Source organism: Cyprinus carpio, chromosome B17, assembly GCF_018340385.1.
Source record: "Cyprinus carpio isolate SPL01 chromosome B17, ASM1834038v1, whole genome shotgun sequence".
Taxonomy (NCBI): domain Eukaryota; kingdom Metazoa; phylum Chordata; class Actinopteri; order Cypriniformes; family Cyprinidae; genus Cyprinus; species Cyprinus carpio.
Window position 1 is genome coordinate 5,205,412 of NC_056613.1, and position 15,141 is coordinate 5,220,552.

Consider the following 15,141-nt stretch of genomic DNA (forward strand, 5'->3'; position numbering starts at 1 on the left):
AGCTACAAAAAGTTCTTGATTTCCTCTGTTTATATTGTTCTTTGATGAACAGACATCACAGCGGCTGGTTATGAGGTTTTGTGGCTGCTGTTACTTTAAGAGCTGCCGCTGCTAGACATGAAGCTTGATGCAGTCTTAAAGACGTCTGAATAAACATGAATACAAATAGAGACAGGAGCAGCAGTTGTGAGTAGAGAGGCCAACCCTAGCTCCGCCCCCGTGTTTAATATTTTTTTCATGTTTGTGTTTGTGCTCGCTGAAGACGTTCTGGAGCCGCCGCGTGCCGTCAACAGCAGTCATCAGGAGTTCTGCGTCTCCAGCGCTGGAGAAATCCTGCGCAGCGGCGACTCGTGGAAACCTAACGCCTGCAGCAGCTGCGTCTGTCGTGACGGGAAAATCCGCTGCTTCTCACAGCAGTGTCCACTCGCCGACTGCAGGGTCCCTGTGCTGCGCAAGGGCCAGTGCTGCCCGCAATGCATGCTGGGTACGTGTGTCTGCACACACTGATGAGCGTCTGATCAGAGTCGCTCTACTATGATTTTACCATGGGAAAAACTGAAGAATAATTACTATTGCACAGTCTCTGCAAAAGCAATGTAAGATGCTACATTTAATAATCGGTATAAACAATTATTAATTTGATTTTGTTTTAGAATTTAATGTTTAGTAAGTGTGATTAATTATTTAATTTTACATTTTTATTATTTAAATTATTTTTTAATTCTTTTTTTATTGAATTTATGTTTGACATTTTTATTATTATTAATTTATTAATTAATGTTTTATTTTTGTCATTTAAAAATTAATCTTGTTTTAATTTTACATTTAAACTATTGTTTTTATTTTTATAATTATTTATTTAAAAAAAATTATTTTTAATAAGTGTTTTATTTTTAGTATTATTTATTGCATTTTACATTTTCATTATTTAATTTTTAGTGTTTTGTCCTAAATGTATTTATTTTAATTTTACATTTTAGTGATTCATTTTAGTGTTTTTATTATTTGTATTTAAAAGTTTTATATTTATTTTAATTTCACATTTGTAATTTAAATTATTTATTTTAATTTTACGTCTCTTTATAATTAAACTTTTTATTGTTTTATTGTTATCATTTTGTTCTGTTTATTATATATTTTAATTACATAATATTTTGTTTTAATTTTTTATATTTATTTTAATTGCTAAGATTTAAAAAATATTTCATATTTAACCAATTAAAATAAAATGAATGATTAAATATTTTATTCGTTTTTATTTTTTTATTTTTTGTATTTTGTAAAATTTTTGTAAGTTTATTTTTTTATGATTTAATTAAGTTTTTGTTTGGGAATCCCTGCATTAGAATATTGCTCCTGTGGCATTGGAGGCTCCATGGCACTAAAGCCAGGCGAACATTCCTGCGATATCGGTTCGCTCACATGTTTCCTGTTCAGCATGTTTCAGTGTGAGGAAGAACAAGCAAATCTCTTCACGGGGAAAAAGCCGGCCATTGTTGTCCTCCGTGTTTCATCTCTCGAAGCTTGTTTTTCTCCATAAGAATTGAGCTGAATGATGATGATGATGGATCATGTGGTGTGTTTGCAGAGATAACGAGCTCGTCAGCGCCGGTAATGCTGTCGACGGCCGTCACCGAGGGCTGGACCACCGCCGTTCCTTCGCTGCACAGCGTCACACGTAAATACAGACACGATCACAACAATCAAAACAGTGCGAGGAAGATGCCAGCTGAGTAGATGAGGGAATACACTGCTGCAAACTAAGTTTTTATTATAATTTTTCAGAAAATTTAAATTTTTTAGTTTAATTCTAATCAGTGTTTTAATTTTTAGTAAGCATTTTATTTTTGTTTTAAAACTACTTTAGTTTTACGTTTTAATGTTCATCTACATTTTTGTTCATCAGAATAAATATTCTTAATTTAGCTCTTTTAATATTTATATTATTAGTAAGTTTTTTCATGGTATTTGTTTTAATTTGACATTTTTATGATTAAATTTTTAGCATTTTGATTTATTTATTTTAGTTATGTATTTATTTTCGTTTTACATTTTTATGATTAATGTTTAGTGTTTTATATTTGTTTGAATTTTTTTATTTTGCATTTATTAACATATTGTTTTCATTTCAATAATGTTTTGTTTATTGTAATTTAACATTTTTATATGTACATTTTTAATACTGTATTTTATTTTTGGTATTATTTAATTTTACATTTTTTTGTGATTAATTTTGAAAACATTTTAATTCAATTTGTTTTCGTTTTAAACATATTTGTTTATTTTAATGTTATATTTGTATAATTATTTTTAAGTATTTTATTGTATTTATTTTAATGATTGTTTTTATTTTAATTTTTGATTTTTTTATTGTACATTTTTATGATAAATTTTAAGTAAGCGTGCTATTTTTATTGTTTTTGTTTAATACTGCCGTATTACAGGATCGATGGTTTCTGATGTCAGTGTTCTCTCATGTAGATGGTGACGGTCTCTCGCGGGACGTCCCGAGTCAGACGGAGATGACGCTCATCTACCAATCAGCGGCCTGGATCCTGGCGGGCATCCTGCTGGCTGTGGTCATCTTCCTCCTGGTGGCCGTCCTGGTGAACCGCAGGAAGAACTGTGTTCAGATGTCCTGCTACGGCGCACCGAAGAAGGTGAGCGACTCAGAACTCGTTAACCAACAACTAACGACGTCATAAGAGCCGTTAAAGCTGGAATAAAGGAATGCGTCGTGAAGTATTTCAGCATATGAGTATCATATATCATCATGATTACAAAAAACAAGACATGAACTTCATTTGCAGCATAGTTTAAACTCCGTCATGTGAAGCATTTCTGAGCAAAGCAACACATAATGAGAAAAAAAAAACTATTTTTCCTTAGTTTAACTTGCAGTTACAACAGGAATATTGATTAAAAAAATAGTCTATTTTGATTTTATGTTGACTTTTTAAGGTTTTAATATATTTTATAAATCTATATTAAGGTTTTAATGTTCATTTAAGATTCGTTTATTTATTTTGCTTTTTTATTTTGTTTATTTTTTGCACCCATGACAAATCTTTTTTTGTGCATATTTTTTACACCCCAACAAATATTTTTTTTATTTTTTTGCACACCCCAACTAATAACATTTTTATTACTCGTTTATTTTTTGCACTCCCCAACAAAACTTTTATTTGCACCATGACAAATCTTGTTTTGTGTATTTTTTACACTCTCCAACAAATCATTTTTTTTTTGCAAATCATTTTTTTGCACTCTCTTACAAATATTTTTTTGTTTATTCCCCAACTAATATTTTTTTATTACTAGTCTATTTTTGCACCCAAAAAATTTTTTTTGTTTATTTTTTCCAACCCAACAAATAATTTTATTTTTTTGCACATTATTTTTTTTATTTTTTTTTTTTGCACTCTCCTACAAATATTTTTTGGTTTATTCCCCAACTAATAACTTTATTATTACTTATTTATTTTTTGTGCTCACCAACAAATAAACTTTTATTCCGCTTTTATTTTTTGCACCCCAACAAATCATTTTTTTTTTTTATTTACTCTCGTTCTTCTTTCTTGTTTATTTTTTCACTCCCTAACAAAACATTTCTTTTTTCTTTTTTGCATGATGTGAGTTGTATTTCTCTCCTGTTTGTGCGGCAGACGGTGATCTTGCAGAAGCACGAGAACAAGAGTTCACTCGTCTACATGGAGCCGTCCAGAGAAGGTCAGTTCCAGAGCGTGAAGAGCGGAGAGCGAAGCAACGGACAGGTCCAGCGCTAGCATCGTCGTACTGTCCTCACCTCCTGCTTTATTTGGTGTTTCTATGATGTTCGGTCGTCATAAAACAGTTTGTCGGACGAGGAGCTCCGGGTCATTCCATGACGCAGAAACAAAGCAAGCGGACCTTCTGACTGTTCAGAGACCAGAGAAAAGAGACTGTCGTCGTATTCTGAGGCCTTACGGCACAGACGTGTTTCCTGACCTCTCAGTCTGTTTATTCCTTTCTGTACATTCAAGTGTTTTACGTGTAGTTTGTTGCTGGATGAACATTGCTGTGTGTTCATAACGAACTGAACTGCAAGAGCTTCAGATCCACTCAAGCCCTCCGTTCCAAACCCTAGTGAGTCGTCTAACTAGACAGCATCTGCAGGCATCATCAGTCTTCACTGTACAAAATGATCACACTGTTTCCATCCATAACACACTTACAAACAAACAGATATATATTTATAAATTAAATATTAAATACATTGCTATACATATATATATATATAAATACACTACCAATCAAAAGTTTTTGAAGAAGTCTGTTCTGCTCACCAAGCCTGCATTTATTTGATCCAAAATACAGCAGAAGCATATAAATATATAAATATATCCTGAAAAAAGAACTCAGCTGTTTTAAACATTAATAATAATAATAATAATAATAATAATAATAATAATAATAATAATCAGAAATGTTTCTTGAGCAGTAAATTCATCATATTAGAATGATTTCTGAAGATCATGTGACACTGAAGACTGGAGTAATGATGCTGAAAATACAGCTGCGCATCACAGAAATAAATTACAGTTTAACAGAGATTCACACAGAACACAGATATTTAAAATAGTAAAATATTTCACAATTTTACTGCTTTTGACTGTACTTTGGATCAAATAAATGCAAGCTTGGTGAGCAGAAGAGACTTCTTTAAAAACATTAAAAATCTTACTGTTCAAAAACTTTTGTTATGGATAAGTGTATTCATATTCTATAATTCTATATTAAAGTAAATGTTTTATATATAAATAATAGTATTTATATATAACTGTAATTTATAAGTAATTTATTTGCTTCTCTAGAAATCAGGTTTTGGCCCTAGTTTTGAGGCATATTCATACAGGGAGTTATATTCATGTCCATAAAGTTTTTGTTTTCATTCATGATTGCTCTCTCTCTGTTAAACAAGCTTTTCTTTTTTTGATACTGTATCTTTAAGAGGTATGTAAATGAGCTCTGTTGTGATTGGCAGAGTCAGAGGTCACATGTTAATCATGTTTGTGATGTCACTCGTGAAATTCAGAACGAGTCATTTTTGCAGTTTAGTGTCTGGAAGATGTTTTGCTTTGTGAACATATTAAATATGGGACTTTATTAGAGGAAACGCTTCAAGTTTAGTATTGAGATCGTTTCAGCATCGTTAGTCTGAATCAGTTACATGATGATTATAGTTGGTTTGAGTCCGAGTCGCTCGCAGGAGAATTACAGCAAATGATAAATGTACAAAAACCATAAAAATAGTAGAGGAGAGTATCTTATTTATTTTTTCACATTTATTTATTAATACTAAACTCTAGTAAGTGACTGATTTCTGTCTGGTCTGTGAAGCTGCAGAGAAACCCAAAGCTGCTGTACAGATTTTATAAACTGTGTGTCTGCTTTATATCAGCTTTTATTTATTGACCTTTGTCACGAGTCAGTATGATCCAATAGAGGTTCAGCTGTAACATGTACACTTGTTTTTGAAATAAAAATGAATTGTGTGAATGTTTGTTTACCTTAATTATTATCTTATTTCGACCTGGAGAGGATTTTCTGTTTCCTGAAAATGCTAGTTAATATTTTTGCATTGGACTGAAACTTTGTACCCAGAAAATCTGATAATATTTGAAGTTCATTTGCAAAAACTGATACATCAAAAAAAAAAAAAAATTATTTTTTTTTATACTGCATTCCAATTAATATCAAACTGCAGTTGGGTTGTTTCGATTAAATAATAATAGCAAAAATACAGCTAACACAATAAAAAAAACAATTTATGAAAATAAAAACAGAGTTATCTGTTTTTGCAAATGAACTGTTCACTTTGTAATTTTGGGGGATTTTTACCTGTACTCTTAAATTTCTCGTTATACTTTACTATTGGTGAATATTTAATCTTTTCATCAATTTTTCTTTAAATTAGAACATATTTTGCATTTCATATTAAAATTATTTAATATAATTTTTTTAATATTTAAAAATATTAATCAGAGCTTATTAACATTTACAAAATGTTCATATAATAATATGAACTCAGAACATTTTTGTTGATTAAAAAAAAAAAAAAGCTGAAATAAAAATATGACTCATTAGGTGGAAAATTTTAAATGAAAAATTAGAAATATTGCCCTGCCAATTACTACAATTACTAACTGGAACAAACAAATAACACATTAAACCTAATTAGTAACAAAAACTAAAATTACAAGTAAAGATTATTAAAAAAAGAAAAGAAAAAGTGGATTCAAACTATATACTATTACTATAACAGTAATAATAATTTTAATATAACTACATTCAGTTTTGCATGTTTAAAAAAAGCAAGACCACGTGATACAGGAAAATATTTTATTTCCTTCAGTTGTGGACTGTACAGTATTCAATCGTGATTTCACAGGAATCGTTAATAATATGAGTGATGACTGGACCCTTCAGATGACGCTCATCAGCCTTTGGCATCGAATCCGCCGTACAAATACAGCTTGGTTTAATCACAGAATCTCTAACGCTTTGAAATACAGTGAAATCAGAGCAGGATCTTGTAATAATCGTCTCTGTAGCTGTAAAGAACCACCACAGCCACCCTGAAAACACACAAAACAGCTCCAACTCAGATTCCACAGCATGCTGAAAAAATCAAGACAACATGATATTTGATTTTCTTCAGTTCTAGACTCTCAGCATGACTTCATGAGATTTCAGAAATTAAAACTAAAACCAGTCAGTTTATTTTTCTTACCCTTTTGGCAAATATTTGTTTCAGATCTGTTACTCCCGGGCTTAAAAAGACTGATTTTATTCCTTCTGTATAAAATATTTAAACGCTATTTTCTATGGAAGATTGATTCCGCAGAAATAAAAAACGCAAACTTGCAATTTTGAGGAACAAGAAGGTGTCAAAAAATATATAGATGTTGTATAAACTCACAATTCTGAGAAGCAAAGTCCAAGCTGTGAGATACAAAATCGTGAGGAAAAAAAAAAGAGAAAAAAAAGAGGAAAGAAAAGTTCATGATTATCTTTTGTATTTTTTTTTCTGTAGGAAGAAAAAATTCTGAGAAGTAAACCCCGAAATTATGAAAAAATATGTATATTAACTCATATATTAAAAGATAATCCAACTGTAAAATAAAACTCTGTAAACCCACAATTGTAAAAAAAAAAAAAAACAGAATTGTGAGATGTAAACGGAGATTGTAAACTTGAATTGTAAAAAAAGTCAGAATTGCGAGATGTAAACTGAGATTGTAAACTTGTAATTGTAAAAATAAATTCTGAATTACAAGATGTAAACTGAAATTGTAAACTTGTAATTGTAAAAAAAAGTCAGAGTTGCGAGATGTAAACTGAGATTGTAAACTTGAATTGTAAAAAAAATCTGAATTGCGAGATGTAAACTGAGATTGTAAACTTGTAATTGTAAAAATAAATTCTGAATTACAAGATGTAAACTGAGATTGTAAACCTGTAATTGTAAAAATAAATTCTGAATTGCGAGATGTAAACTGAGATTGTAAACTTGTAATTCTAAAAGAAATCCGAATTGCGAGATGTAAACTGAGATTGTAAACTTGTAATTGTAAAAATAAATTCTGAATTACCAGATGTAAACTGAGATTGTAAACTTGTAATTGTAAAAAAAGTCAGTTGCGAGATGTAAACTGAGATTGTAAACTTGTAATTGTAAAAATAAATTCTGAATTACGAGATGTAAACTGAGATTGTAAACTTGTAATTGTAAAAATAAATTCTGAATTACGAGATGTAAACTGAGATTGTAAACTTGTAATTGTAAAAATAAATTCTGAATTGTGATATGTAAACTGAGATTGTAAACTGTAATTGTAAAAAAAGTCTGAATTGCGAGATGTAAACAGATTTTAAACTTGTAATTGTAAAAAAAAAAAAGTCAGAATTGCGAGATGTAAACTCAGATTGTACACTCCCAATTGTAAATTATTTTTTTAAATCTGAATTGTGAGATCAAAAGTTGCAATTACATTTTTTTTATTCCATGGTGGAAATAAGCTTCCATAATTAATATCTAATATTCTTAAAAAATATATCTCTTTTCTTCTTAAGAATCTGTAAAGACAAAACTCAAGAAAAATTCAAACTCTTGAAAAGAATATTGTTAAAAAACGTATTAAAATTATTGTGTCTTAAATTCCCAAAGATGAGATGTTTACTTCAATGGATTGTTTCAAATATTAAGCATTACAAAATAAAACTAATCCATATAATACATATGACTGCTAAATTAAGTTTTACTTTCATCATCATCATTAACATTTCATAAAGAGATTTGAGGGGATTTTGGATTTCTCTTTTCATCACTCAATTCAGAAAATATTGTCGACAGACAGAACAGAAAACAAACACATTTTCACCATGTTTATAGAGTAAAATGTTAAATCGGTGTGAATGAAATATGAACAAACATTCAGAATATAGAACCATTTTGGAGAGTATAACAATGCATACTAATGCTTTCCCCAAAGCATAAAAAAATGCTGATTACGTTCATGTGTCGCTGTTAATGATGCTGGAAAAGCAGCTCAGTACCTTTTGGAGATCTTGAAGTGGTAGATCTGCTCACAGATGCATTTGAGGTACCTCTGTTTGGGCAGCCGAGAGAGAAGCGTCTTCACGCTGATGTTGAACTGCTCCTCACCATCAAACTGAGACACAAACAGCAGCAGCCTCAGCATTAAACAGTTAGCACACGAACGATGAGGAACCATATCTGAGACACTCATTCAGGGGTAGAAATTAAGAAATATACAATATGTAAGAACTGAATTCATGTTGAGACTTAAAATTGACCCATTTCTAACATTATCGGGAGACACGGAAGGAGTACTGTAATTATGAATCTTTAATGTTTTAATGTCTCTTCTGCTCAGCAAGGCTGCATTTATTTGATCAAAAATACAGTAAAAATAGTGAAATATTATTATAATTTAAAACAGCTGTTTTCTATGTGAATATGTGTTAAAGTGTAATTTATTTCTGTGATGCACAGCTGTATTTTGAGCATCATTACTCCAGTCTTCAGTGTCACATGATCTTCAGAAATCATTCTAATATGATGATCTGCTGCTCGAGAAATATTTCTGATTATTATCAATGTTGAAAGCAGTTGTGCTGCAAAATATTTTGTGGAAACCGTGATGCATTTTATTTTTCAGGATTCACAAATGAACAGAAAGTTCAAAAGAACAGCGTTTAATTGAAATAGAAACTTTTGTTACATTTTAAATGACTTTACTGTCACTTTTGAGCAATTAAATGCATCCTTACCAATCTAAAGTTAATTAATCAGCATATTAGAATGATTTCTGAAGATCATGTGACACTGAAGACTGGAAGAATGATGCTGAAAATACAGCTTTGATCAATTACAGTTTAACAGAGATTTACATAGAAAACAGTGTTTTATATATATATTTGTATATATAATATAATATGTTTTTACTGTATTTTTTATCACATAAATGCAGCCTTAGTGAGAAGATATTTCTTTAAAAAAAAAAAAACTTTTTGTTTTATCTCCTTTTTTCCTGCATTTTTTAAATGCAAAATTAAACATCTTGAAAAATGAATAAAAATAAAGTACATGTTCATAATCACTCAGTGAGAGTGTTTTTCCTCTCACTCTGAACTGGTGAATAACTGAAGGCCTTTGTTAGTGTGAAATACCCCATCACTCTGAGTAAGCTCATGTTTGTTTCTTGTTAAAGACATGAACAGACTGTTCTTCCGTTGCAGTGACTCATGTAGATGGAGAGGGTTTCCCTCATCACGAGTCCTGCTGTCAGCACACAGGATCCCCCTCTCTTCCGCTTTATGTTTTCCACTGGAATGCCGTTTATTTACTCAGAATAGCTCATAATAATAGCGGGTGGTACAAACCTCGAGGGACAGGAAGTTGATGAGGGTTTCCTTAGGCAGATCGACCTGCGGAGGAATGCGACAGGAGAGATTGTGAAGGTCAGGTTCTCAGACACAATGGAGGCTTATCTACAGAAACCCACAGACGGAAGCGGTGCCACGTAAACACTGCGTACCAGTCAACAGGAAGCACTCCAAATGTTCCTTAACAGGGTAAAAGATGGAGTAAATACACCATCGAAGAACCACGAGAGGAAGCGAGCTGTGTATGTGACATTAGTCTCTTTGTTTTCATATCATCATGTTTTTCTGTTATCGGTCTTTAGATGTCGATCAGAGTGTCTGGAAAGTTTTAGGTGTTTTCTTCTTCCTCCTTGAGATTTTGGCTCGGGGATAAATTCATATTTGAACCCATAACTCAGGGTTAATGGGAGATTATGTAAACCGTGTAATAACAGGGAGAAACACCAAACCGCTTTATTCCCCACAAAACCGCTAAATTAACTAAATATGCAAGCGATGAGGATCTTGATGACAAGCGCTCCCCTCCGTTTGCTGTTTATGCTTCTCAAAACAGTTCATCATTTCACTGGGAGAATATCAATGCTATGAGAACGCTAAATGACAAATGAATCTAGTACAGGACATCACTGGCAACGCCAAGGTCATGGGTTCAGTTCTCAGGAATCATGCATGAACTGATGCTGATACCAATATCTTAGAGAGCCGAGGCCTATATAAAGCTGATATATGATTTTACATTTTTTGACTTTAATTATATTATTAAATATTTGATTTATGTTTTTTGAATATTTATTTTTGATATGAAATTTATTGTACAATGAATCAATATAAAAATAAATTGATAAAAATAAATCTTAAAATAAACAGATTTGCACTTCAGTATCTTCATTCTGGAATCGTATTACAATATTTTTCACAAATAAAGGAAGTTAAAAACACAATAAAAAGTAATGCACAAACTGATCAAATTAGTGGTCGACCGATATGTTTTTTTTTTTTTTTTTTTTTTTTTTTGACGACCGATGATGATATCTTAAGGAGCCAGTGGCTGATATAAAGCAGATATATATGATTTTACACTATTTAATTTAAATACGATGCATAACAATTGCTCTAATGACCTTTAGATTCAAATTTACTAAATTAAAAAATAATTAACTGTGCAATAAATCAATATGAAAATAATCTGAAAACGGATTTGTGCTTTAGCATCTTCATTCTGTAATAATATACCAGTATTTTTTTTTACAAATACAGAAATAGTTAAAATACAAATAAAAAGCAATGCATGAGCTCATCAAATGTACAGTAGTGGATGCCCGATACCGATATTTTAAAGAGCAGACAGCCGATAAAAAACAGATATAAACGATATTACACTATTCAATTTAAATAAGATGCATAACAATTGCTGCAATGAAATTTATTTTAAGATATTTTCTAAAGTAGAAAATTAATTGTAAAATGGATAAATATGAAAAAAAAAACATTTATTTATGCTTTTGAAACTTCTTGTTTTTTTAATCCTATTATAGCATTTCTCACAAATAAAGAAATAGTTAAAAACACAAATAAAATTAAAAGTAAACACTATAACCATGTGCACTCAGTAATCTGAGTGCAAATCATATTTTTTCAAATAAAGTTCAGGTAACACTAATTTAATTAAATAATCGGTGCCGATAATTTAAAAATGGCAATTATCGGTCATGGCAATATACTGGTTGACCACTAATGTATACCTTCAATTTAATTTAAGTTGCAGCATTCTTGTCACTGTCAAAATTAAAGCTGTTTATAATACTTATCTGCAACGCAGAAAAATTATAAAAACCGATAATTAAAAAAAAATACCAAATATCGGTTATATTTGTAGATCGCTAATGCATACATTGAATGGATGCAAATTGCTGCATTCTTGGCATGTTCTGATGCCAATTATTTAAAAATGGCAAATATCGGCAAGTACGATGCAAGTCACTTTGGATAAAAGCATCTGCCAAATGCATAAGTTATGATTTTAGAGCAGGAAGTGACATCATATACTCACAGCCAGCACTTCAATGTCGCTGCTCTTGTTCTGTAAGTTGCTGCTCAGATTCTGCAGTCGTGTCTGGATCTGAAAGACAGGATTTCTTTCATGCTCATAATGCAAATGGACAGAAAACGAAAGCTTTTCATCGTAAAGCTGAGCACAGAACGGTCATCATTAGACGGGGCTGAATCATTACTTCAGTCTGTCCTGAGGACTCATGCACGCTGAATTAAACACCAACTGAGCTGAATCAAAGACTGGATGCTTCTCATGGGGTCACAGATTCAAGACTGTATCTATGTTTGATTGTGATGGAGCGTGAAAACTTCAAGGGGAAATGTGGCCAAAAGCAACATTGGGATTTATTGTGGATTAATGGGAAATCCACAAAACAAGCATGTGTGATTGTGAGGGGAAGGACATTCTCTACTGGCCTTAAAGGTACAAGATGAGGAAGAAAGCGTGTTTCCCATGATGTCAGATGTGAGATTGTTGTGCTGACCTGCGTCTCGTATCTCCGTCGGTTGCTGGCTGAGATTTTCTCAGGCGGTACGAGGTTCACATTCATGGTGTTGCTCCCGTGTGACTCAGACAGACCTGATGGACACCAAACACACGAGAAGATGGAAGCATGATGCTTCATTCAAACATCTGTTGAACAAACCTCATTTATTTTCTTTCAAGGTTTTAATTGCAGTATCTGCCAGAGACAAACAAAGTGTGAAGTACTACACAACACTGAATCACCGTGTGTGTCTCAATAATGTTTTAAATGAATTAATAAAGCAGTAAGCCATGATTTTAGATTGTGAACAATTAAAATTGTGTTTCTATGAGAGTCCAAACAGCTGATAAAAACATCACAATAATCCACAAGTAATCCACAGCACTCCAGTCCATCAGTTAACATCTGGAGAAGACAAAAGATGAAACAAATCCAGAATTAAGACATTTTTGGACTGTTTAAACAGTGCTTGATCTGTGGAGATTTCTCTCCTGATTCAGACCAGAACACTTTTTCACTGGAGGAAGTGTTATTATGGATTATAGACTCTATGTATTTTAGTTAAAAACATCTTAATGCTGGATGTGTTTCATCTTTTGTCTTCTCCAGATGTTCACTGATGGACTGGAGTGCTGTGGATTACTTGTGGATTATTGTGATGTTTTTATCAGCTGTTTGGACTCTAATTCTGACGGCACCCATTCACTGCAGAGCATCCATTGATGAGACACTGATGCAGTGCTACATTTCTACAAACCTGATGAAGACACACACTCATCCTGGATGTCCTGAGGGTGAACACATTTAAATTTTTGGCTGAAATAAAGTTTTGTCATGTCGAGGAGCTATTTTATTTTTTTTAAACAGGGTAATTAGTTTGGTTTCCTGCTCAATAACTTATGAAATAAGCCTAAAAACCTGTACCTGAGTTTCCCAGTAATGATCCCTTTGGATTCTGGAGGGAAGAACTCTCAGAAATCTCTCTAATGAGAGAGAAAAACAGCATTAGATGTTTCCTCTGGACTCTGAAACGTGGTTTACGGTCGTAAACGTCACCTGTTTCTCTCTTCGGAGAGTTTGGTCCGGCTCTTTTGGATGAAGTGTTCGACCAGTTCTGACTCGGGGATCCTCTTCTCTGACTGACGGTCTTTCTCAAAAGACTTCACCTGATGGGGAGAGAAGAGAGCGTGTCAGATCAGCGCACTCTTTAGTGTGTTCAGCGCAGGTGTTGATGTGATCTACCTTCAGGTAATTTCCTTCTTTATCCGACACCAGCACCATGAATGTGATCCCAGCTTGTCTGCAGTGCTCCAGAAGAGCTTCCTGTGACTGCGGCACAAATGGAGAATATTTATCTTCATTACAACAGAAAAACACACTGCATTCATTAGAGCGGATCAGGGCTCATTTGTCTCGTGTTGTCAGAAACTAGAAGCTTATTCTGCCTGAGATCCACCCTGGAATTTAATGGCTGTGGTTTGGAGTTGAAAATAATAAAAATAATGACTTGTGGTTCAGTAAGGATTCAATCAGTCAATGACACTGATTCATGGTTTGCATGCTTGTTTCGCAAGAATAAGTGAGAACGTCACAACTGACGGAAACATGCATTGTCTGCTTTCTGTCTTTGTGTTTATTTCACTGCATTTCTATTTACTTGATTGATGAATGCTTTATTATACGGAACTAGTTCTCAGCTCTGAACCCTTAATTCACCAAAATGCCAAATACTTCCTCTGTATTTCTGTCCCAGGAAAACGAGACATTTTAATTTTACTACTCAAATAAATGTATGTTTTACATTTAAGTGTTTATTTTATTGCACTTTATCTATTTGCATCTGTAGATTTCAATTCCAGTCTTTCAATAGTTAATTTCTCTACTTCAAATAACTAGAAAAAAGAGAGAGAGAAAAAAAAGAGAGAATTGCTAAAACTGACCAAAAAAAAAAAAAATTTATTCTAACTAATATTTTGGTCCCCCTGAGATTTTAGCTTGATATGCGATCATTTAACAACAGATTCATATGTTTACAGTTCTAAATATTAAATATTTTAGCTGATTCATTTATGGATGTGACAAAACAAAGCTAATTTTTTTTTAGATTGGGACAGAACAACATTTCCTAGCAGCGTGTGAACACTGACCTGCGAGACGTCATAGACGATGTCTGAAGAGACTCCGGCCGCCCAGAGTTTCTGAGTGACTTTAATGGCTCTGCTGGTGGAGGACTGACCCACAGGAAGCACCAGAACATCACAGGAGCTCACAGGAGACTGACGGACAGAGACAGAGAGATGAGAGCAGAGCAGAGCAGACGCAGCACTGGCATCACACTGCTGTGACACTCACCGCTTCCTCCAGACTGGCCACGGCCGAGCAGATCTTATCCAGAGCGATGCTGGCGCCGACCGCCGACGGGACGGGACCGGACACCGCCGGCCCGTGAAACTCCAAGATCTGTCACGGAAAACCCAAAGCTTCAGGTTAAATAAACCAATGCGTCGCGAATCGAGAAACCATTCAGCATTAGGGTTGGGTAATCGTTCTTAACGATTCCAATAAGATAAAAAATCCAATAATGGCGTCAAAGATTTATTCTGCGTCTTTTTACAAATCCCTCTGTTGCAGCTGAAGAACACAAGCAAAA

At 33.0% G+C, this 15,141-nt stretch overlaps 3 protein-coding genes across 3 annotated transcripts in view; 1 reads left to right on the top strand and 2 right to left on the bottom strand.

The window, feature by feature from the left end:
- Nucleotides 1-4,268, top strand: part of LOC109085256 (cysteine-rich motor neuron 1 protein-like) — a 49,444-nt gene extending 45,176 nt beyond the window's left edge. The window contains exons 11-14 of the mRNA XM_042743090.1: nucleotides 263-484; nucleotides 1,589-1,678; nucleotides 2,482-2,660; nucleotides 3,666-4,268. Coding sequence (XP_042599024.1) covers nucleotides 263-484; nucleotides 1,589-1,678; nucleotides 2,482-2,660; nucleotides 3,666-3,785 — 611 coding nt within the window. The 3' untranslated portion in view covers nucleotides 3,786-4,268. The remainder of the gene's footprint in view (nucleotides 1-262; nucleotides 485-1,588; nucleotides 1,679-2,481; nucleotides 2,661-3,665) is intronic.
- Nucleotides 4,269-6,367: 2,099 nt separating this feature from the next.
- On the bottom strand, nucleotides 6,368-14,982 carry LOC109084097 (eIF-2-alpha kinase GCN2-like). The gene is made up of 10 exons (XM_042743282.1): nucleotides 14,844-14,982; nucleotides 14,639-14,767; nucleotides 13,734-13,820; nucleotides 13,548-13,657; nucleotides 13,416-13,474; nucleotides 12,489-12,583; nucleotides 12,002-12,070; nucleotides 9,949-9,993; nucleotides 8,599-8,714; nucleotides 6,368-6,617 (listed from the first exon to the last, which is right to left on the bottom strand). Exons 3-10 carry the CDS (start codon nucleotides 13,770-13,772, stop codon nucleotides 6,560-6,562), a joined length of 591 nt encoding a protein of 196 aa, XP_042599216.1. The 5' UTR covers nucleotides 13,773-13,820; nucleotides 14,639-14,767; nucleotides 14,844-14,982; the 3' UTR covers nucleotides 6,368-6,559.
- Nucleotides 14,185-15,141, bottom strand: part of eif2ak4 (eukaryotic translation initiation factor 2 alpha kinase 4) — a 33,127-nt gene continuing 32,170 nt past the window's right edge. Inside the window, exons 30-32 of the mRNA XM_042743091.1 lie at nucleotides 14,844-14,951; nucleotides 14,639-14,767; nucleotides 14,185-14,235 (exon numbers count right to left, since the gene is read on the bottom strand). Of these exons, the coding sequence (XP_042599025.1) occupies nucleotides 14,185-14,235; nucleotides 14,639-14,767; nucleotides 14,844-14,951 (288 nt within the window). The remainder of the gene's footprint in view (nucleotides 14,236-14,638; nucleotides 14,768-14,843; nucleotides 14,952-15,141) is intronic.